The sequence below is a fragment of the Platalea leucorodia genome (genome assembly GCF_965183815.1).
Source record: "Platalea leucorodia genome assembly, chromosome: 9".
NCBI lineage: Eukaryota > Metazoa > Chordata > Aves > Pelecaniformes > Threskiornithidae > Platalea > Platalea leucorodia.
Window position 1 is genome coordinate 20255962 of NC_138831.1, and position 25346 is coordinate 20281307.

General features: G+C 36.3%; 1 protein-coding gene across 1 annotated transcript in view; it reads left to right on the forward strand.

The window, feature by feature from the left end:
* DOCK3 (dedicator of cytokinesis 3) overlaps positions 1–25346 on the forward strand; it is a gene marked incomplete at both ends in the record, with an annotated part of 219664 nt that overhangs the window by 63512 nt on the left and 130806 nt on the right. Inside the window, 2 exons of the mRNA XM_082321208.1 lie at positions 10091–10239; positions 18371–18455. Coding sequence (XP_082177334.1) covers positions 10091–10239; positions 18371–18455 — 234 coding nt within the window. The remainder of the gene's footprint in view (positions 1–10090; positions 10240–18370; positions 18456–25346) is intronic.

Sequence of the window (25346 nt, forward strand, 5' to 3'; positions counted from 1 at the left end):
AAGGACAAGAAGGTGACTGAGAGTAGTCAGCATGGATTCACAAAGGGGAAGTCACACCAACCTGATAGCCTTCTATGAGGAAATGGCTGGCTTGGCAGATGAGGAGAGAGCAGTAGATATTGTTTACCTTGACTTAAGGAGGGCTTTTCAACACTGTCTCCTATCAGATCTTCATAGAGAAGCTGATGAAATATGGGCTAGATGAGTAGACAGTGAGGTAGATTGAAAACTGGCTGGATGGCCAGGCCCAGAGGGTGGTAATCAGTAGAGCAAAGTCTAGTCGGAGGCCAGTAACTAGTGGAGCACCCCAAGGGTCAGTACTGAGTCTAATCCTGCTCAACATCTTCATTAATGATCTAGGTGACAGGACAGAGCATACCTCAGCATGTTCGCTGATGATACAAAACTGGGAGGAGTGGCTCATACACCAGAGGGTTGTGCTTCTATCCAGAGGGACCTGGACAAGATGGAGAAATGGGCTGACAGGAACCTCATGAAGTTCAACAAAGGAAAGTACAAAGTCCTGCCCCTGGGGAGGAGTACCTCCAGACAGCAGAATATGCTGGGAGCCAACCCGCTAGAAAGCATCTTTGCAGAAGAGGCCCTGGGAGTCCTGGTGGACACCAAGTTGACCATGAGGCAGCAATGCACCCTTGCAGCAAAGGCGGCTAACTGTGGCCTGGGCTGTATTAGGAAGAACACTGCCAGCAGGTTGAGGGAGGTGATCCTTTCCTTCCATTCAGCATTAGTAAGGCCACACCTGGAGTACTGTGTCCAGTTCTGAGATCCCCAGTACAAGAGAAAGATGGAACTACTGGAGAGAGTCCAGAAAAAGGCCATTAAGATGACTGAGGGACTGGAGCATACAAGGAAAGGCTGAGAGAGCTGGGACTGCTCAGCCTGGAGAAGGGAAGGCTCAGGGGGGATATCAGCAAAATGTATACATAACTGAAAGGAGGGTGTAAAGAAGAGAGAGCCAGACTCATTAGTGGTGCCCAGTAACAGGGCAAGAGGCAATGGGCACAAACTGAAATACAGACAGAAGGTTCTGTCTGACCATAAGGAAACACTTTTACTGTGAGGGTAACCAAGTACTGGAACAAGTTGCCCAGAGAGGTCACGGAGTCTCCATTTTTGGAGATACTCAAAAGCTGTCTGGACATGGTCCTGAGCAACCTGCATGGTCCTGCTTGAGCAGGAGGTTTGGACCAGATGACCTCCTGAGGTCCCTGCCACCCTCGGTCATTCACTACAGGATAACCAAAGGTCCACGTGGGTGGTGCAGTGAGATGGTAATGGTCTTTGTCAAAAGCAGCACTTCACTTGTGAGGGTTGTGTCTTTTGTGGAGGGAATGATGTTGAACGTGACTAGTAACATGCTAGAGCAGGTATTTTCAGTGTTGTTCAATTTGGAGATGTCATCAGAAGTCTCATGCTATTTCTAATTGTTCTCAAACCCCCGAACTCTACAGTCTTGCAATCAGGATAATTTATTCTTCATGTAAAAAAGGAAAATGAAAATGAAAATTATGCTTTTCAAGCTCAGAGAGGGTCTTGAAAATGTAACCTGTGAATACTTGACACAGAAGGTCTTTATACATCTCCCAGAGGCATAACAGAATTATCAGCTGCAAAAGTCAGCTATATGTATGTCAGATTTATTTTTTTTCCTTTTAGTTGGTTTAGAAACCTTTCTCCTTTACTCATATTTCTGTTTTAGTTGTGCTGTATCTTATTCAGAGAGATATTTGGGGCCACATGCTGGGAAAAAGGAAGCCTCTCTCATGTTCTTGGGCTCTTTTCTTACTGTATTATCTTTCGAAAGGTTGACTTATATTTTAGTTAGTTGTACTTCTGAAGAAATATGACAAAGCAAAATGTATTGTCTTCTTGTTGTGTCCTTTTAACAGTTACATGACATGATAAAACCATTCAAAAATGGGGGGAGACACCAGGAAACTAAAAACCAAGAATCATCCTTCATTAAATAGCAAAAACCTTGCATGCGGGTTTTTTTTTTAATTCAGAAGGGAAAATAAACTTAAATTGTATGTTCTTACATTTCAAAATGAAAACAAATTAAGTACATTTAATATGCAAAGGATTTGGAACTGGCTTCAATAAACGTAATATGGATTGAAAAAGGGTGGGAGTGTTAATGTCACTTGTTTTTACAGTATTAGAAATGAAGAATGAAGAATTATAACTTTATCAGAATAATTATCCCCTTCAATTCCATTTCCTTAAGCTTTGTTAAAAGTTTATTATGACATTGTGAAAGGAGGTTACTGTTGCTGTTATTCCTAAATAATTAGGTTACTTCAATTGAATTTCAACAGAATAATGGTAAGCTGCAGTCTCTTCCACAATCTCATTATGTAGGTTTTTCCAGCCCTCAGCTACCACCAGTGGCAGCCAGGATGGGGACGGGCTGGAGACAGAGGGTCACTTCAGGGTATTTCTTCATCCAAATTTTTCCTCTTCTCAAGGTAATTATCCCACAGAGCCCCTCCTTATTTTTTCCTGGAGAAGACCAACCTCCCTTCTTTGCTTCCCTATTTTTCTGTTAACCAAAAAACCTAAACAACACTAATTTACACCCAGAATACCTGTCTTGTTCTGGCCAAATTGCGTTTCTTGATGATACAGAGCCTAAAAGTAACAAAAGTATATGAATACTAATAGCATGAAGTCAGACACCAAAGCAGTGTCACATTTGTTTAAAATTGTTTCTCTAACTGTTAAATGTTGTCATCTGTTACTTGTCCTAAGTTACTGTATTAGACAACTCTGGTATCTGAAATTGTAAATAAGGAAAAGATTTAAGAGTCAAGATACGTGTCTTGACTGCTTAGTGAGTGTAATAACTTGTACTTGGAGTTATTTACATATATGATGTAACTAACTTTTAAAGTGGAAAAGTTGTTTATAAAGGAAATTGAAAAAAAATTTTCTCTGTACAATACTGCAGTACTATCAATAAAAATAGGTTCTGAATCACATCTTTAAGTTAGACATTTAAGGTCTGTGAGGTGATACGAACAAATAATAAAAAACTTCTCTCCTTGAAGAAGGGCAGTAGCATGGTACTAGCCCTTCATAAATATATTTTTCTTCATAATATTCTGTGGAGTGCTCCGAACTTGAGATGGGTTGATTTGTTAAATACAGAGCATTGTGATAACAGGTTTAAATATTACCCACTGTCAGAAATGGAGATCTTAGGAAAGAAAACAGCCCTTTTCAAGAGCAAATAGCTTTGCTAACATTATGAAGACTTGTCCTCCTCTGTGTTGTGTTATTACCTTAAGTGTTGCTACTGCTGTAATGTTACCTGGGTTCCTCTTGGCATGATGTTTATAGCTATGAAAAGCTGTAGGGTATTCATTTGGTTTGCAACAGAATACAACGTATCACCGAGTTTTTGGCCTTGTTGGTAGATAGCTTTGATTTAAATACACCATTTCGGTTTTGGACCAGATCAAATAATTGTTTTCTGTTTATCATAAAGGATTTTAATGTAATTGCATTTAAAAATTTTTTTTTTTTTTTAGAAATGTGCAATCCAAGGAAGTTCGGAAATTATTTTGGAGGCAATCCAATTGTTGCTTTGCTGTACAAAGCTTCTGGTAAAGCACATTAAATGCTTTTAGGTAGAGGAGGAGGTTAGCACAAGTTCTGCACAAATGAAATTTCTAGTACATTTCAGAGAAATAGGTGGGAATAATGAGTAGTGAAAAGAGTTTGCATATATACTGCTAGTATGAGGATGCCTATATAAAATCAGCTTCTGTATAATTTAAGGCTTCATATCACAGGTTTCATTCTTTTGAGATTTTTTTTTTTTTTTTTTTTTTTTTTTTGTGACTCAGGGAAAGCCAGAATCCTTATAGTTTCTACTTGGATTGTTGCCAAGGGTGGCAAGGAACCTTTTTGTGAAGTTACTGATGTAAATTCAACATATCTTTTAGCTCAAGGATTTCGCTATTTCAAAGAAGCATATGGACATAGTATATCCAGAAAAACGTTACTGTGCTACTTAAGTATGGTATATGGTGATTCAGATATGTCATTTCATCTAATACAAAAGAAAAGCTTGTAGAAGTATCTCTGCTTATCTTGTAAAGGCTTTATTTTGTTGTTTTGCTCTGCTTTTGCTTTCTTCATTGATGTTCCATCATTCTTTTTACCGCTTAAGTTTTGCCTTTGTCATGTGTCGGTATTTTAAGCTATTTTAGACATTTTCATTGGCAAAAGAGTCTGAAGAATTTACTAGTAACAATGTGAGATAGTCTTTTTCTGTCAGTCTAATTTACTCTCCTTTAATACACACTGTAAATTGAAATTCCCTCTGTGAATGCAGTAGAGAATCCATTTAAAACAGATTTATATTAAATAATTTCTGTTTGAAGCTAAAAGCTATGAATATTCATAGGAGACAATAAATACTATTCATGTTAATACATTCTTACTAATAAACAGAGAACTTCAGGATAGAAGAATGGAAATAAACCAAAACTGAGGTGCCGTCCTTTCTCAGTCTTTTACTTGTTTGAAAGACTAATGTTGTTTGTTGAATGTTCAATGGTGTACTGTCAAAGAAGTGTAAGCTCAACCCCAGACTCTTGTGAAAACTCCAGGATGGTGCCACAACCCTTTGTATATGTACTTTGTAGTTGTAATTGGGAGAAGTTGTAATTTAATTAACTTTATCCTTGCTTGATGTTACTTTTGCCTATTTGTTTTCTGTATTGTTTAACTGTTATAAAGTCCATTTTAGTTCTGTGATAAAACAGGACTAGGTGCCTAGGCGCACATGTAGAATACAAGAATATGTGCAAGAATTATGTTCTCAAATTCCTTTGCTTTTCTTTGGGTGCCAGTCATGATACCTGCATACTGTCCCCATCTCCCACACGAGTTTTACTTCAGTTCCTTTCCCTATTCCCGAGACATCCTTGTATTGACTGGTAAAGTCTGACCTTTATTCATCAACAGGCACTTGATGAATACTATCTGATTTGATAGGTGGTGTTTACGGTTTGCATAATAATCATATTAGAGATTTTGGGTAAGATTAAATCATAAATATTGCACAAATCTATAAATTTCAAGAGAGCTTTACTATAAAATAATTTGTTTAATTAAAAAATCAAGACAAAATTGAAAAGAAAGGAATGAGTTTTGTGTTGTTTCCAGCTTTGCTATTTCCTTTCATGTGCTGACGATGCTTGCAGGCTTTAATATCTAATTTAGATACCGAAATCCATAACAAGGAACCTGGGAAAAGCTACTCACTTGCTTTTATAAGGAAACTAATTTTTGGTGCCCCTCTCCCCCATTATAGTCTAAGGCAATTCTATAGGAAATGTCTTAAGGGACTGCTCTTGAGAGAGGCAAAATCCTGACTTCTTTACAATAGTGTTAAATGAAGTCATGGTAACAAAATGACTATAAATAGGTCATCTTCCATAATATAACAGTCTTTTATATATTTTCATATTAGGTGGTACCTATTTGCAGAATAATAACAAAGGCAGCCTTAGTGTTTCAAAGCCACCATAGGCATGAAACAGGGAGTTTGTGTTATTGCACTGAAGCATGAAACAGCTTTGTGTTCATATGAGTGCAGGTTTATTTTATGCGATTACCTGTTTAAAAAACCCAAACCACCTGTGTCAGGTGCTATGCCCAGGTGTTGGCAGGGGGGATGTCTCTGTGGGAAGAGGCCAGTTCCGGCTGGTTCCACAAGAGACCTGCTACAGGGCATAGCTGAGCCTGTTAGCAAAGCTGGTGATGCCTCTGGGAGAGCACATTTAAGAAATGGCAAGTGGCCACACAGGATGAGGAAAAAAAGAGAGAGAAACAGCCCCACGAACACCCGGGCCAGAGCAGGAGGAGGGGAGGAGGTGAACAGGCAGCGGAGCAGATATCCACACTGCAGTCCGTGGGGAGGCCCACACCAGAGCAGGTTCTTCCTGAAGGACTGCAGCCCATGGGCAGGACCACGCTGGAGCAGGGGAGAAGTGTGAGGAGGAGGGAGCAGCAGAGAGGAGCTGCTTTGGACTGACCACCACCCTCCATTCCTCTGCTTGGGGGGGGAGGAAGGGTGGAGGCGGCAGGAACGAAGGAGTGAAGTTGGGCCTGGAAAGAGGCGGGGTGGGGACAAGGTATTTTAGGGTTTTTTTGTCTTTGTTTCTCACCATCCAACTCTATTTTAATTGGTAATAAAGTAAATTAATTTCCCCCAAGTCAGGTCTGTTTTGCTGAGATGGTAATTGGTAAATGATGTCCCTGTCTTTATTGCAACCCACAAATATTTTCATTTTATTCCCCGTGACCCTGGCCTGTTGAAGAGGGGGAGTGAGAGAGCAGCTGGGTGGGGGCCTGGCAGCTGGTAAAGGTCAACCCACCACATCACCAAAATCATCTTTTGACTTTTGATCTCCACAGAGTTAATATGCAGTCATTAAAAAAAAAAAAAACAAAACAAAACACATTAACGCCAGAATTCCACTTTTTGATGTGTAGCTGTATATATGAAGATTATCCAAGCACTGATAAGCGGGACTTGTTAGTAGTAACAGATCAAAGAAACACAGCAAATGTATTTGTATCTGGGGATAGTAAAATAAAGCAACAAGATGTGCTAGAGGACAGACTTGTGCCGCCTGTAAGAGAGTCCTCAATTCATTAAGGCTATCCAGATGCTATGTTCCTGACACAACTTAATTATTACCATAGAATTTTTTGCATAAATATTTACTTTTATGTTCTAGATGTAAAACATTTGCCAAATATGTTCATAAATGTGCACAGCAGATTATTCTGGATGGACTGATAAAGTGCTCATTGCTTGGTAGCCTGTGACAAAGCTAGATGAAAAATGAGAGGTTATAGGTTGTATGAAAGTTTACTGTAAAACAGAATTAATACTTACATATCAGATTGACTGGCATTTTTTTATTTAGCTGCTAAAAAGAGGATAAAGTTTCGGGTTTGTTTATGGTGCTAATCTGACTAAAATTGCTTGAACGGCTCTAATGCTTAAAATTATTTTTTCTGAAAATGTGGTCTCCAGGATCATCAGTTTCAATTTAAGCAGTTTTCTTTACGTGGGGGGAAGGAATCCTGATCAGCTTAGCTTAGTGTTGCATTTTGAAGGTCTTCTTTCTTGAAAGAGAGAAGGCAGAGGGAAGTCATTAAAACGTGCGCATCTCCCTCCATCCCTCTCTCCCAAATGGAATTTATTAGTCACTAGACTCTTGTGGTGTGAGGAGGGGCATTATAAACTGTTGTTTGATTGCTTCAAACTCTTTGCTGCCTTCAAGACTGGAATTAAGCTACATTCAACTCTGTTCTAGCTCTCCTTTCTCTCACACAAGTATTTTCCTTCACTTTCATGGGTCATCTATGGTTCACTTAACTGTTTGCCTGAGATCACAGCTACAGCTCTTCTAGCTTTCCACTTTCTGATTCCTCTTCTTCCTTTCTCATGGGGGACCTTGTATTTTCTGAAAAGGACACCATATGTTTAGCTCTCTGTCTATCAATACTTGCTCATTCTGTTGAAAGCAGATGAAATATTTTTTGAAGAATAAGTCTGAGAACTAAAGCTGAAGAGGGCATATTGTCATGATCAAGGAACACAAGAGACATGTTTGAGGGTTTTTCTTTTGCATAGGACGTAATGTGATTAGCTTTTACAAAATTCTATTTTACAATCTGATTTCTCATTTATTTGTACTTAAAGTAAGTACTTCTGATACTTACGTAAAAAATAACTGTAAAAATAACTCTAGAACATATAGTAATTTAACCAGCATAGTGTTCTGGATTTGAATTTCTTGGTAGCCTTGAACCATCACTACAACAGTGAGGGAGTGGCTCTTCCAGCAGTTTTATTTGGGAAGTCTGAATATGATGATTTTGGAGCTGATTCTCATGGTCGTTTAATTGCCAACTGTTTTATTGAGAGATATGCCTAATTGCTTTTTTGATAGTCCCAAGCTCCATTGTCTTCATCTTGTGTTAGAAGAAGTTACAACTTTCTCATGTTCATCTAAATAGCATATTAAAATGGACATTTCCTATACCTATTGTTCTTCTTCAGCTTATATAGGACTTAATTTGGACAACATTTAGTGAAAAAACATAAACACAAATCTAGTCATTTTATACTTACCAACTATGCATTATCATCTTCCTAGAATAAGTATTTTCCGCCCTGGAAAGATACATCTTTCTGTTGGATCTGGTGTCTGTATTTCATTTTTTCAGGTGGGACCAGAACCAATGTTGATGCATAGTTGAAAGATGGTGCATCTTTTCATCTCAAAATTGTTTGATAAGAACAGCAGATGATTCCATCTGTGCTTAACCTGCTTCAGCAAAACAGATGTGTAATCGGGTGCAGAGAAATTAACAAATTGCTGATCAAAATGGAGTGCATTGAAATCTGTTTTCCTAAGTCATGCAAATCTAGTGGTCTTGTAGGAGAAAAAACTCAAGTAGATGGAGATTTCTTTTTTCACCTCATCTTACCTACTTTTGGTAAAAAGTGAAGAACATTTTTTCTGATAATATCTTGCAATAGAAAACACTTATGTTTTTCTTTGTGGGTGTTCTGTCAGATCTAGTCTTGATAAATACAGGTATCTTTATTTAGAGAGCTTTTATAAAACACTCATTTACAAGCAGAAATGCAATCAATACAATGCTAGCTTGCAAAGTCTCAGTTTCCGTCCATCTAGTCCGTGTTTTTCCCAAGTGAGATTCAGACGTTTCAAGTTTTGCATACAGGTAGGAATGGAGCGTAGTTCTTTAAAAAAACCAGCATTCGACTGCAACAGGAGATCTTTTTTTTTTTTTCTTCTTGGGATCCTCATTCATTGCACATTGGCCATTTTATGCAGCATGAGACATGGCTGTGCAGATAAGAGCTGTCTTGACACACAGTTCTCATCTAGCAGATATTGGAGTAGTTTCGACATGATTCCTTATCTTACTATGGGTGCTTGTAGGTGGTCTTGGTTGTTAGCACCAGACTTTCCTTTTTGTGGACTTCCCATATAGTTATTTTCTGCAGGGGAAAAAAGTATTTCTACTTCTGTCCATGTTTTGGGGGTTTGGTGTTGGGTTGTTTTTTTTTTTTTTTCATATTTGAAGAATACTAGTTCTTTTGGAAAGGATTGTGGTGTTAGTTGTTTAGATTTTTTTTTTTTTTTTTTCCCTGGTGGTGGTAGTGTGGGGGGTTTTACTGTCTATAGTAATTTTCCTCTTTTAAAGTAATTTTGCAGGTGGATTTTATCATTAATTGCTTTAGTCCCTTTTAGAGTGCAGATAATGAATATTCATATCCCCCCACCTAATATAGATACCTGGGTAAATTTTAGTAATTGGAATATCAAAAATATTAAAAGTGGTTTTCTGTTGTGGTGAATCATTGTTGCGAACTCTTCAGAACCGTTAAGTTAGCTGCTGACAGACAACTAACTTTTTTACCTCTCTGTTACTTTAAATCTAAAACTTTGATTTTATTATATGATTGGAATAAGTGATCCCTGCTGCACATAACGAATCCTCTTATCTATAGCATTAGGTTTCATCAGAAAATGGACCCCTTAGCAGATTGAGCCTAAACTTCAGAAATAAAAAGTTATTCAATTTAAATAGCATCAGTTAACAGTACTTCTTGATATAAATATTTTAAAGCTTGTACAAACTGGCTTAATGTTCCTCTAGGGTAATTAAATGAAAATTTGGTAACTTATTAATATCTCTCTCTTTCTTCTTTCTCACACTCTTTCTCTTTCCAAACTTATTAATATCTCTCTCCTCCCCTCTTTCTCTCTTCTCTCTTCTCTCTTCTCTCTTCTCTCTTCTCTCTTCTCTCTTCTCTTCTCTTCTCTTCTCTTCTCTTCTCTTCTCTTCTCTTCTCTTCTCTTCTCTTCTCTTCTCTTCTCTTCTCTTCTCTTTCTTTCTTTTTCTCCCTTTCTCCCTTTCTTTCTCTCTTTCTTTCTTTCTCGCTTTCTCTCTCTCTCTTTCTCTCTCTCTCTTCCCCTCTCCTCCCAAAAATATGCCTTTACAGAAACATAAGGTAGATCTTTTCTACAAACTGCGCCATGTGATGAATGAACTCATTGACCTACGTAGACAGCTGCTGTCAGGTCACTTGACACAGGATCAGGTGCGAGAGGTCAAGAGACACCTCACAGTGAGGCTGGACTGGGGCAATGAGTAAGTACAGGTACCAGCTGGGTACTGTTTGTTCTAATTATTTTTAAATAGCTTTTATTAAAAAACAAAACCAACTTTTTCCTTCCAATAGTATTTGTACACAGGTAGAACATTTCATTATTTGGAAATCAAATATAACTTTTTACAGTGAGTTTATTGTATAGTTCTTCTACTATTTCTATAAAATGAGCTGTTTGCTTATTAGTAGGTCTTTTCTAAGGCTATCTGCACTTTTACAAGGATTAGTTTACTTACTTTGTATCAATATAGTGAGTATTAGGCCTGGGAGTATGTGTTCATAGATACTAAAAACCCATTTGTCAGTTGAAGAAATATTTTGATAGTTGGTGCAATAACTAGAGCGTCTCACTGTTAACAGTGACATTGGAGCTGAGGCTGTGATGTTTAGACTTTTTATATAATTATAATACATAATCTATGTATTTTGCTGTTGATGACATTTCTCAGAGGTGTAGAATCTCCTTGTTCAGTTACACAGTGAATTTGTGGAGAGTTTTTTTTAGACCCAAAGACAACTGCAATTCAGATAGAAGCTGAAATGGTAATAAATTGCCATTAGACAAAAACTAGCCCTTGACCAGAATTGGTTTTGTTCTGATATATATTGTGTATCAGACAGGTAAGTTTTGCATGGCATGCATATGACCTTTTCAAAGGAAATATCACACTGCTCAGGCATATAGCAACTGCTTTTCAACTAGGAGTTGCTAATAAACATACGGGTGGGAGGAATTCTGTAAGTTGACAACTAAGGAAGAAAGTCAAATGTTTTTCACTAACATATCTTTGTTATGACTCTGTTCCTTAGTCACCTGCTTCAGGACTCCCTATGAGAGATATACTTGAATACATTCATGAAGATTTAGCTAGCCCCCATGCTACATTTCATTTCTCTCTTGTTGAAAGAAAACGCTAAAGAACATAGACTAATAGATTGCATCAAATCATTGTTCTGCAGTGCAGAGTTACAGATATTTTCCATTATCATTCCCAGTAGAGTAAATGGGAACCAAGAGACCGTTTTTGAACATTATGCCTAGATGTTTTTGCTCAAAGAGTGTATGGATGAAATTAGCAACAGGAAGCTGCAAAAATGTTAGAGGAAAAAAAGATGAGGAGAGTGCAATGCAGCAATGAAGAGAATAGGCTGTTCAATGAGGTGGCTATAGACATCTCTTTCTTTTTTTTTTTAAATGTAAAATCAGTAAATACGAAGTACATTAAAACTATAAAGGTAAATCTAATGCATGAAAATTATGGAGAAGCATCAGTGAAATCAGTAAATGTAAATACGTTAATGATTAAGTTCGTCTGCTCAGGATGCTTGTTTAGGAAAAAAAAATTTCTGTGTTTCTCTACTACACAAGAACAGGTACTGACCTCCCTAGAGAAAAAGGTACATGAGATCAGAGATACATGCTTCAGCAGAAGAGAGTATCAATAAAGGAACTGCATAAAAAAGCATATGATTGAAAAGATATTTAATTTAATCTGTACATTATGCAGTATTTAATTATAAATGTCTGGGAGTTTGGAAGGTCTTTCTGCAACATTACTCTTTTCCGTAGAATTTCTGGGAGAATTCTGTTACTTTTTTTTATCTCCCCTCTCTGAGTTTTATCATGGAACTCATGACCACGTGTCTTACTCTGTTAAAAAAACTAATGATTTCCGTATACATATTCACATAGTACTGGCCTTTCTCAAATAATGTAAACATGTTCATTGCTTATTCTGTCATACTTGAGATTTGCAAATAAAATAAATGAAAAATTTTGTTATTAACATGCATTAATGTTAACTGAGAAGCTTAAATACATGCAGTTTGAGCAGGTCTGTATTATTCAAGGTAGTACAATCTAATAGGAGACATTCTATGACCAAGTAGCTTTCAAGAAACAGGTAATCTTACACATCTAATATGTAGCATGTATGCTTATTTAGTGTAAAGCTACTTTTATCCTGACCTTGATCATTAATGCATTGTATTATTTGGGAAGGAGTGATCCAAACATGAAATTCACACTTCCTGTCACCACCAGTTAGGTTTTGTTCAGTTTGTTGAACTGGTATCATTTTCCCTTAAATACACTGGCAGCAGTTCTGGTAGTCATCCCTTGTGTTCTCGTAGGAGTTGGTGGAAATCAAGGGCAAATACACTCCTTGGATTAATAGTTACAGATTTTTTTGTGAAAGAAGTCATTTAGACTGTTTTCAGAACTACTACAGTGAACTTCTTTTACTTGTTTTTGTATACTTAGTCTAAATATTAAGAAGTTTTGCTCTGTAGTTTGGTTTGTTAAAAATGTAGGAATATAATTTATTTTACAGCTACTGCTGCTAACCTTTAGTATTGTTGCTAGTCATTCTCATAATGCAGTACTGATTTCCACTTATTGTAGCAATTTAATTTTTGTTGCTTACACATTCTTTCTCCTCAATACAAAAATATGATGCTGGATGCATCCTTTTTGTGATGCTTTGTTACCTCTTCCAGTTTCCCACAGTTAGCTCGTTTTTGTATGCATACAGTGGCTGGTATTCCTGCTATATAGGTTTTTTTATTTCCCAGTTGCTCAAAAGAGCTTCAGATAAGCATCTTAGTGGTTTTAGATTTTTTAGTTTTAAGCATCCTTCTGTATATTTTTGCACAGCTGAAATCTCATATACTGTCTTTTTCCCTGCATATCTTGCTAGGTTTTATACAGAATGTTACAAATATTCGTGCTTTTTCAAAACAATTTATTAGAATATTGATCTATTGAAGTCTGAAATGCTATCAGAGGTGTCCAGTGGTCTGTAAATAACAAGGGAAAATTTGTAGAGCAGGTAACAGACATTACAAAACTGAAATCTGCAGTTCATCATCTCATTCTAAATCATGCTGCAGGTAAAATAGAAACTTGATTTTGAAATGTTTATTTAGGTTTTTTTAAACGAATGGGTAAGTTTTTCAACTTCTACTAGTGCTTAGAATGGAAAACCAGAATTAAACTTTTTTACTAACAAAAAACTGTTTCATTCTAGAGTCTTTTACGTCAAAAACAGATGAAGGAATCTGCCTTACAGAGCTTCTGTTTGAAATGTGGACGCTCTGCTTCTGCTCCAGTGCTAAAAATTAATTGCAGCAGTATGTGCATACCTTATTTACCAAAAAGGCAGATGAAGATTTCTTCAAAGTAATTTAACTCAAAAATCAGAGGTCATATTAAATGGTCTTCAGGATTGATTCTTTCAGATTAATATAATATCTGTCAGGAGATTAATAGAAAGCATCCAGGTTTCTGAGCACAATCACTTTCCCTTTTATACTGAGGGAAGATACTTCCTTCCCTATAAATGGGGGATAGATACTCTATGTTTAGGCTCAGAAACAGAGTAGGGGAGGGGGAGCCACCAATACTTTTGAGATTTTGGACAGATAAAAGTGATAAACAAGATGAGTTTATGGGCTTATGTCACTTCTTAGTCAAAGGTTATTCTTTTTCACAGAAAATATGAAAATCATTGCATTAAAAGAAATTTTCCAAATAGTTGCCATAAATTCTGCACAGAAAGATCCACAGATAGCCAAAAGTTACAAATGAATATTTAAAAAGAAAAACAGGGGGAAAAATGTTTGAAATAAATCTTTCACACTGTCATACAAATAAAATGAAACACTGTTTTAAAGTCATAGTCTTTCTCTTACGTCAAAATTGTACTCGGAAAGCCAGTGGCAGATGCAATGTTAGTACCTACTAACTACTAACATGTGTAACACTGTAGGGGGAATAGTGTGATCCAATGAAGTAAGCATAGTCTTAAAACTCAAAAGGTCCTAAATTTCAGTGCTCACATCCTTAGAAGATTATTTCTGGACTTTGAGTGACTTACCGTCTTGTCATGTTTTTCTTGACATAAAAGGAATAATAATTACTTCCTGGTAGTGTTGGAGCAATTAGCTTAAAGTTCATAAAATGCATTTGGGGATATATATTAAATGTACATATGAGGTCGTAATATCTGGAAATCAGTTTGAGAATTAAAGAAGTTCTTATTACAGTAGTTGTCATTGTTGCATCAAAGGTGATCAAAATATGAGTGAACAATTTAAACAACTATAATGAAATGCCTTGAAGAAGGTTGCAGAAAGAATAGTTGCCATTTCTGTCTAAATATATAATATTTTTTCCCTCTCCTGAATATATCTGTAGTAATGATTGAATAGGGATTGAAACTGTAAGGAACTCTCTTGGATGTCAGTCTTTGAGGAAACTCTTAGTAACCTCTTTCTGTAGTCTGATACTTCCATGCTCAGAAGTATTTGCTGCCATTCCCCTTAATCAATTCCTTACTAAGATTACTTACCTTCATCTCATGACCTTCATTTTAAGAAGTAATTTCCTGTGTAGCATTACATCAGTGCTTTAATAATTTCTTTATAGATTGCAGCCTCTGCAGTTTCTTTGTATACAAAATAATTTAATTCTGTCAAAGGAAGGCATCAAGTTGTATTAGCACAGTCTAATTTTCACAAACATGTTTTTCATGTATTCCATTTTCCATGGATTTCTATATTGTATTTCCTTCAAAGTCTTTTTTAAAGTCTGCACATAGTTTACGTGAATCATTTCCTTTCTCCTCACCACCTTTATAAATATATTTGTGTAAGAGAAATACGTATGATATTAAATGAGGCTTTGATGTAGTAAGAGAAGGAATACAAGGAAAACTGGTGGCTGCAAAGTTAAAGCTGAAAAGAGTAAAGGTAAAGTGCGTGGTTTTGGAGCAAAGGCGATGAGATCTTGCACACTCTAGGGATGTGATGAGTTCTCCCAATCTGTTCTTCAAGTTTGGATGTGCATCTTAAAAACATTTTTTAGTCAAATGACATATTTCTGCCAGGTTCTTGTAGGAAGAGTTGTTATGACTTGTGGTTTTAAGAATTCTAAATGGTGTAGCATTTATATTATAAATAAATGAAAATACTAGAAATCAAGATCATTCTTTGAAATTACCATTAAAACCAAGTTGATTTTCTCTAGAAGCCCAGTTAACCTGAAGCAGAGTTGTGTGTTCATCCCTTTCAGTATTAAAAATGCTAGTATTTTTGTCTATCGACTTGTCTTCGTATTGCTTGAGAGAAAAGTATCTAGAGATTTTGGGTGGTGGTTCCCCCCCGCCAAAGAAAGGAAGATTCTAAAGACTTCTGTGTGGAAGAGGAGGAATGTCTAAATGTCAGCTGGAGTTATCCCAGCCATATGCTATCAAGAGGTAGTTGATAGGCTTGGGGATATTTTGTAGGTATACTGGGGAAATATTTTTCAAAGGCAGTTCAGTGATAAGGCAGAATAAAAAAGCACATGAATTCGCTTGTAAAAGAAATTGTGGAGAGGGGAACTGTCAAATAAACAAACCAGCACATTACCTAATTTTTATGCATGTTATGTTTTGGAGAAATACTGCTTGGCAGCTGGTGCTCTTATACTCCCACAGTATTTGGTAATAGAGAGTGAAAGTGGGCCACTGGCTATCGTTGCCATTTCCAGCATTATGTTGTCAGTCCTTCGTGCACAAAAAATAATTGATACAAATTAAATGCATAAACCTGAACTTCCACCTGCACAATAAATGGCAGCGTGTTAGTACTAAAGCAAAAGACACCTTTATTTGCTGGGAGCAAGTATTGTGTGGGATTAACATAGTATTAGAGAATGAGAATCTTCTGGGCTGGAAATCCATGGTGTTAAGGGATTTAACTAAAAATAGGGTATCAGATAAGTTTCACAGGGATGCTACTGCAGTTGTGTTGAACATTATTAGGTAGGAGATAATACCTTTGTCATGTATTGAGTAATGAGTTCAACCACTGTTTGACCTCAGTTCTCTAGAGAGTTGAAGTTATGAGAATACAATAATATCAGGCTATGATTAGCTTTGATAGTTTTTTCTGTAAAACTTTAATAGTGCTTTGTAACTGTAATGCACTTAAAAGTGGTTTTGATAATGTCGTTAGAAAATAATTTGTTAATATCTGTATGTTGAGAAGACATTCCTTTATGAATATACTTTAGGGGTGGATGTTCGTATACATATGAGTGACCAGGTGTTTTGGAGGAGGTTTAGATATTCAGATTCAGGAAAACTTCTGTGAATGAATATGGTGAGCATTAACTTTTTTTAAAAAACTTTGAAGTGGACTCTTTGCATATTACTGTTTTTACCTGTTTACCAATTTTTTTCTATTATATTTTTGGACTTTCTATTGTAAGTAGGCTCAAATAGCAGCTGCATTTAAGGATTGCCTAGTGCATTCTTATTTTAATCTTTTTATTTGGTAAATAGATAAAGTAATTTTCATCTTTGCAGCCGCAGTTTTCAGATACTGGTCTCGGGCCAGGGGTAACTTGTGTTTGATAGGTTTAATCAAAACACACTGTGTAAAAGGTGTATAACCATCACTTTCACAATTTAGCCTTAGAGTTTAGAAACTGGTATTTGGCATGAAAACTGCATTGAAGAAGGAAAATTGTTCCTTTTTCCATTGCAAATGTAATTGGTTTTGGCAAATAACTAAGAATGTGGAAATCCCAGTTTGTCAGTACGATATTTTAATGGCAATTATAGTACTGCCTAACAGTTGTTTGCCAGCAAGTGGACCAGGGCTGAGCTGTATTTTTGAGATATGATGGTTTAGGGATATAATTAAAGAAGGAGAACCTGATTAAGCAAAGTTTCAAAAAGAATTATGGAGTTGGGAAACTTATGGGAAATGATTAAAAGTACAGTGGTCAGCAAAGGTAACTGGGCAGAGTACAGACCACTGGTTATTCCTTGCTGTTGTTTTAAGTTAATTGGTCAGAAAGAGACACTGTATTGCCTGGAGGCTTCTGTTTATTGCACCTTACAATTATTCTGCACTACTTGAGAGGTTTTCTCAAATAAATTTTTTTCATTTGCCATCAGGAACAAATCTGTGCAGAGTATTTCCCTCTCTGATTACGAAATTAAATTGACTTTTGCTTTTTTTTTATAGTTAGTCACAGGAAGAGTGCAAAGGGAGTCCATGAGGGTACCTCTTCCGAATTTTTTTTCTTTAAGACTATTAAGAATTTCAATATAAAATATGTGTAAATGAAGTATCAAAGTTACATAAGATGAAAGCAGGAAAATGGTTCATTCATGTGTTTCTTTAATTTTAGTCCTAATGTGTACGTTTCAAATAGCTTTTTATTGTAAACCTGGGAACTTTTTATGCCTCAGAACCTGAAGATCTACAGAGCAAAAGTTTGGTTTTGACACCTTTTAGGTTGTCTTGTTCTGCAGCCTACAATTATTAATCCATTGTTAATAGTTGTTCATTTATTTATCTGGATGCAAAATAGCATATTCTGTCTACTACTCACATGCAGCTGTGACCTGAACTGCCTTCTTTACTACAGAATTTCTTAAGCAGTCATCCTCTTTACACTGGTACACTTTTTTTTTTTTTTTTTTAATAGTTTATATATTTGATTCGAGCCAAAATATTAGTTCAGAGTAATTAAAAGGGTTTTTTTAACGTGTGTGTTACAAATGCAGATTAAAATTATTGTTGATATTGCAGTTATAGTTTATTATTAAAAGATAATATGTTTATACAGTGATAAAGTTGGGGGTTTAGTTGCATGAAGAACGGGAATTTCAAAGCAGCTTTCCAAGGCGCAGTATCTTTTTGCACGTTTGAACAGGGTTACTAATGGAAATTTTTCATTATGTAGTGAAGGAACCTACTCAAATACTGCAGCAGAAGCCAGAGTACTAACTTTATTTGCCTACTACATTTCCGTGTATGAAATTAACTTATTCTGGATACTGCATCAATGTATTGGCCAAAAGCTTCAACTAGCATTAATAGCTATAGCTCCACTTAAGTCAGTGAACAAGCAGTAAGAAGTTCATAGTGTTTTTTGTTTGGTATTTGCATTTAATTTTATTTAGAAGGATTATCTGCTTAATGACTAACAATTGTAAAAAGACTTAAATAATTTACTATTTCTTGTGTCCTTGCCCTTGAGTAAACACATGTAGTAGATAATGGTGAACACTCTAATGTGTTATACTTACCATTGTTCCTTCTCTTTTGCAGACATTTGGGCCTAGATTTAGTTCCTCGGAAGGACTTTGAGGTTGTGGATTCAGATCAGATCAGTGTTTCAGATCTTTATAAAATGGTAAGAAATCTGTGGGAGATTCCTTTGATTTTTCACTTTGGGAGAGAAAGAAGGGAAAAAGTTTTTATTCTTTACTCTTACATCTTTTCTTGATTAGAATAGTGTTGTAAGCTGAATGTCTTTTTCATTTGCATGCTAACCACCAGAATAGTCAGTGTCTCTAGTACGTTGAGTTTAGTAAGAATCAACCAACTTTCTTTTGGAAATAGCATGCTTATATACATTTTAATTTCAATTTACAAAGTAACATGGTATGAAAACTGGAGAAGGTAACTTTGAATGTTGTTTCTTCCTACAGTTTTCTTGTTTTTAAAATCTGTTGTTTCAGAAGCAGCAAAAAGAGTTCTAAAAAAATAGATCCATCATATACAGCTAACGGGAACCCTTTTAAACTTTGGTCTTTGTTGCTAAAATCAACATACTAGTGTTAAATGAAGTAGCAATAATCTTTTTTCATTTATTTGTAGAATTAAAGAAAAATAGGGCTGGAAAATCTTAAGAGGTCCATCCATTCACCTGCTTAATGTCAGGATCAACTGTCTCTGTCATTTATGACAGTTTCTTCTCTGTTTCTAAAAATCACCAGTAGTTAAGACTCCAAAGCCTACCCAAGCAATCTTTTTGCTCAGTTCACTGTTCTTACAGTTTGGAAGTTTTATTTATGGTGGTCTTAGACATAGAGATTTCTTGCTGCAGGCTAAGCTTCACGTCTTCCTGTCGTGTCCACAGAGAAACAGATTACTCCTGCCTGTTTGTGCCACCTTTTATGTACTTGAAGACTTAAGTCCCATTCAGTCTTCTCTTCCTTAGGCTAAAGAACCCCATTTCTTACAGTTTTTCTTTATAGGTCAGATTTTCTAGACCTCTGGTTCCTGCATGTATTCTGCAGACATTCTATTACATAATCTGCACTTTGCCACTGCCTTTTGCAAGTATACTGTTTAATTTTGTCAGATGGGAAATAATACAAAATGTTGGAAGCTCCAGAGATTAACTGTGGTGATGTCTTGCAGAGGTGTATTCATTTGAAAGCACCATGAGCCAGGCAGATGTCCTGGCAAATTTTATTGACGTATAATGAAGGTGGCTCACAGATTGACGTGCTTTTGGGTTACTTGATTGTTACTTTGAACAGCAATTATTAACTTGCTGGGAGAAATAGAACTGCTTCCTGTTGTAGGATCTAGTGCTGATCAGCCTACTTCTTCCGTTAATTAAAGCTTCTCAAGCCTGGAGTCCATCAACAGTTTGTGTGAATCCAGAAAGTCCATGAAGGCCACTATTTGATTCTTTCAGGAGAGTCTGCAGATGCAAAATACTTAAGTGAAAAGTCTGCTTCTAGGAGCTGCATAGATAATAAACATCTTTACCCTGTTGCAAATATTTATGAGCTCACAGAAAAGGCAAGGAAGGGGGGAGACCAGTGAATAAGTTAATTTAAGAAAAACTAATCCTTGAACATTAAGGCCATCTCTGTTGTGTGGCAATGTCCCTTAGAAAACATATGTGGTGCATTTGAATAAGAATGTTAGGATTTTCAGGAAAAGTAGTACAATTTCTTCATTGCAGTGAGTTCCAACTTCTGTTGTTATTAGTCACTAGTACAGTCATATTAGTATGTAGTGAAGTTAAAGTTGTTTTAGAAATGTGAATTGTGCCATTAATGAACTGTAAAGCCACTAAGGCATTTCACAATTTAACTGTGTTTGCATTCTTCTTTGTTAGTAGGGCTATGTAATACGGTTAATTTTGGTTTGGATCATGATGTACCCGTAAAGGGAGAAACAGCATGTAATGTTCAGCAGAAAGTGAATGAAGACCTTTCCTGAGATGCTACTTTATTTAAAAAAAAAAAAAAAAAAAAAAAAAAAAAACAGCAGCAACAAAAAAAATCAGTTACTTTAATAGAACTTCTTAGCTTAATATCTTCTAAAGAAAATAGTGGGTTTTCTGCATAAATATTGTTACAGTTTCACTCACTTCTTGTAAACTTCTGATTTCCTATTTTAAAATGTTTTTGGCTTTCAGCTGTCTAAGATTAGGGAGCGATATGTCTGTGTCTAGGTGGGGGTTTTTGATATGCAAGATGTACTTCTCCTTAAAGCAAAGACATGTTTTGTGAACAGGTTATATGCTGTTGCTGTTTTGGATTATTTGCACCATGTAACAGTGGATTTCATGGAAAGAAATAAAAATTGTTACATAAGAAATATTGAAGTGCATCACTCTATAGTACTAATTTTTAATGTTTGTTCCTGATTTGCTGTAGTCTGGGGAGAGTTTGGTGCTATTACAGCAGTTTTCCTTCAAATGCAGTGTAGAAATAGCTTAGTACAACATTCAACCAGTAATGACTGAGAGAACGCAAGATAAATTGCTAACAGGATTGCTTTATTGCTCTGTGTTTCATTCTGAAGATTTTTTTACTCTGAATACTTGTAGTACAGCAAATAGCTAATATTTGATGGTCAGAGTAGTCTGATTATGTCACCCATCTTAGTACTGAAGAAAATGTCCACAGCACAGTTTGCTGCTCAGATCTGTGCTGGTATCAGGACATGATCATTAGTCAGTTCACACTTCACTGTTGCTTTAGTTTGTAGATTCAGGAAGACAGTGCTGTCTAATCACATCTAGTTCATAGTCAGAAGGCAATTTCAGGAACCAAAACAGCTGAAAACCTGGGTTTTTTTAACTTAAATTTGGCAGAAATTGAAGGAGAGAGGTATTGCTACGTTATTGTTGTTTTAGAGGTTTTTTATGTGGTTTTGCATTTGTTTTTATTATTTAACAAAAAACCAGGGACAGAATCCTCCTTACTCCTGGCAAAATACTTAATGGGCTCTCAAATGAGCAGTGAGGTTTTTTGTTGTAAAATAATCTTGTGGGAGTAGTTGTGAGAGCCCAATTACTTTCTCATATTTGCAGGACTGTAGAATGTTAAACGTACCATAGAAAACAATCTTGTATTAGCAGAACAATGGACAAGGTAACGCATTGGACTTCCCTATCTGTGACAACACATTCAGGCATTTTATACAGAGTCATTAGACTTAGCATTACTTTTCTTGGTAAATTTTAAAAGTTGAGCATCTTTTTTTTAGCTCTCATTTTTCATTCCTAAGTATATTTGTGACTACTCTATGACTACTATTCATCTCTCTGTCAGAGCTATTGTGCTGTGAGGCCTTGTACATCCTGTTTCTCCAGGTTATTCATTATGAAGCTAAGTACTAGTGGCTTCAGGATGCACAGCATTTGTCAGAAATTGTTGCTCCACTCCTGAAGGAAACCAAATTGCCCTTTCCTTATGACAGTGTTTGTGATTTTAACTCATATGATGGAAAACTTTTTAAAATTCACATTACTTTTGAAACTGTGGGAAAATATGTTGTCAGAATTCTGTCACAGAGCTCAGTGCTGGACTTGCCCCTAGATTGAAGCTGTCATTTAGCAACACAAATCCGGCAGAATGTCAGAAACACTTGCATAGCACTTTTTAGTGAAAGGATTTACAAGACAAATGTCTGGAGGCATTTGCAAAAATCAGAAATGTTCAAACCTGGTGACTAAATATTGCCAGTTTTGATTTTTTATAAATTTATCCATTTGTGTATGTGTCTTCAGGATGAATTTGAGGTGTGCATGAAAGGCACAACTATTGGCTATGTTACTGCTAGGTCTTAGCCATTTCTTTCAACTATCAGAAAAAAATGCCACGAGTTTACCAGTCTAATAAATAGGCAAGTTTCAAATTGATGCTGCCGTTGCCTTGTAATTGCTTATTCTTTATTCAGATGGAAAATGAGATTAGTAAGAATGAGTAGTTATAAAACTTGAAAATAGAGACTTCAATTGCCCAGAACTCTGCTAGTAAAAGGAAAACAACTGGACACAAACTGTGCAGGGAATTCGTAAAATCTCTGTGATTTTTTTTGGTTGTTTGTTTAACAAATCAGGTTGTGAGAGGACAGATCTGTGTACATTTGGTTCTAAACCCTAGTAAAAAGTTGGTTGAGAATATGAAGATAGAAAGCAGTTTGTTTGAGACTGACTTGGTAATGATAGGATTCGCTTATCAAGCATTGTTAGGAAAGGAAGGAGGAAGAACAGCAATAAAAGCTAATATTGGTAGATAAGATGTCATGAGAAGCAAGTTTGATGGGAAAAAAGAGGTAAGGAGAATTGATAGCTCTTTCAGTAAATTAAAAACAAAACCACACAATACTAGGAGGCCAAGTTGGATAAATTAAGAATTCTTCATTGCCTTCAGTCACTAGAGTGAAAGAAAGGGAAATTAAGATTAGCAAGAGCAAGTATAGAACAGAAGTATAGAAAAGTATAATGGAATAGCACAAATGGGTAAATAGAAAAATTAGAAAGTCAATGCACAAATTAAGATATAACAAGCAAATATTGTCAATTGTATCAAGAAACAGCTTTATGTAAATAAACTGGTAGTAATTGGGAAACTAAAGAAAAGTTTTTATACTGGGGGGAAACCAATTGGCCCATGATGCAAGAAAATAACAAGGCATTTAATGTCCTTTTCGTCCCTCTCAAGCTCTGATAAGGTGGTAGACTGTCAGATCGCTAACAATAGCTGTGGAAAAGTGAAAGGAGTCACACCTGAACAGGGCAGAAAACTTTATAAAGTAGTTATCAGTTCCAGGGGATTTAAAACTACATACATTTCATTTGGGATGTCTAGAGAAGCCATATCAGACACGTTAGTAATAATCATTGGAAAGACGGGTAAGAATTCCAGAATACCAGCAAAGGGCAAGCGTACTTTAAACCTTTAAAAAAGTTGATGGAGGAGGAGGAGCTAGTAATCATTTTCTCCCTTTAAAAAATGCTGGAAGAGAAAAAAAATCCAATTATTTGCAATAAGGAGGTAAGTAATAGTGGCTGTGAACTTGTTCAGAATAAGCAACTTTTAAAAGTTCCAGTTTACTTCCAGAGCATAAATGAGTCTAGTGGATAGAGGAAAAGCAGGTGATGCCATATTTATATTTTCATAAAGGTTTAAATTGTTTTTTTAATTTAAATTCTCCTAAAGTCGTTAGTTCTAGATGAAACTACTGTAAAGTAAACAAAAAGCTAATTAGAAAACCCATACTCAAAAAAAAAATGGTGAAGAATGGTTGTCAATAATTTAGTTAAATAGGAGGAGGGATGAATCAGCTTAATTTCTTATGGTCATCCTCCATTGTGTAATGCTTCATGTTTCATTAATGACTGGATGATGAAGTAGGTAGTATGCTTACTAAATATGCAGATACCACAAAATTGGAAGTGGTAGTACATGGGAGGAAAGGGTCAGAATTCAAAATAATGTAGAGAAATAGAAGAAATTATCTGAAAAGTGTAGGATACAAGTGAGAATCATAAATGCAAGGTTTTAACTTCTGCAGTCAATTATTGCTTCTGAAGTACAGGTTGGGATGCTATGAGCTTAGGTGGTTTTGTAGGAGAAGATTTGAGTATTAGAATGGAATCACAAGCTGAATTAATTAATCTTTTCATGCTAATGATGGATAAGACAAGAATCAGTGGGTCTAGGTTACAACGACAAGGATTCAGTTTAAGCATCAGAAAGCACTTTGATGAAGAAAGGTATACTGAAATGGATCATCGTATCTGTTAAAGTTTGCACAGCCACAGGCAACGGTCTTTTGGGAAAAGTAAAGGTAAAACTGGTTTGGTGGTTTTTTTTTTTTTTTTTACAAGGAAGATGGATAACTTCTTAATAGTCCTATTTTTTTTTTTCATCTTACATGGCTTTTCAGGTTGGAAGGGGCCTCAGGGGACATCTAGTCAAACTTCCTGCTCAATGCAATGTCAATACTGAATTCAGACCAGGCTGCTCAGAGCTTTGTCCAGTTGGATCTTAAAATTCTTCAAGGAAAAAGATTGGCTCCCTGCTCTAACACTTGACTGCCTTGATGAGGTTATTTTTTTCCTGGTTGGAAAATTGGGATATCGCATGTTGTAGTTTATGACCACGGTATTTTGTCCTCCTGCTGTGCAGCTCTGTAAAGAGCCCGGCTGTGTCATATTGATGATAACTTCATAGTTATTGGAAGGCTGGCATCAGGTCACCTCCAAACTTTCTCTTCTCCTGACTAAAAAATCTTCATTCCCTCCATCCTTTCTCATACAACATGTGCTCCAGCTCCCAGCTGCTCTGGTGGTCCTTTGCTGAATGGGGTGCAGTATTGCAGATGTAGTTTACTGAATGCTGACTAAAAAGGAATGAATGTTATTCTCAATCCACTGGCTACATTCCTGTTAATAGAAACAGTAAATTGTTAAACATCGTTGCTGCCGGTGTGCTCTCCTGACTTATATTTGGCTTGCTGTTTAGCAGGACCCTGCCAGTCAATTTCCAGCCTATACCATGGAAGGATTAGCCTGTCCCAGGTGCAGGACTTGTTGTATTTGTCCTTGCTGTATTTCGTAAGGTTCCTTTTAACCAATTCCTCTGGATTGCCTAGATTGCTCTGAATGGAGACCTCCTCCTTGAATACATTGACTGCTGCCCTCGATTTAGGATCATCTGTGAATTTATTAGACTGCATAGGACTCAGGATAGACCTCTGAAGAATACGTGCCATCAACCACTACCTTTTGGGCCTGACAATCCAACTGTTTGTTGGGGGTTTTTTTTACCAATATAGATAGTCTACCCATCCAGGTGGGACTTCACAACTTGGGTACAGGGATGCTGCGGAAGACTGTGGTGAAGGCTTTGCTGAACTCAAGATAGACAACGGCCACTAGTCTTCCCTAATCTACAGGTCTGGTCATTTTACCCTAGAGAGCAATTAGGTTGATCAAGCGTGATTTACCCTTGGTAAATCCGTGTTGGCTGTTTTCAGTCACCCC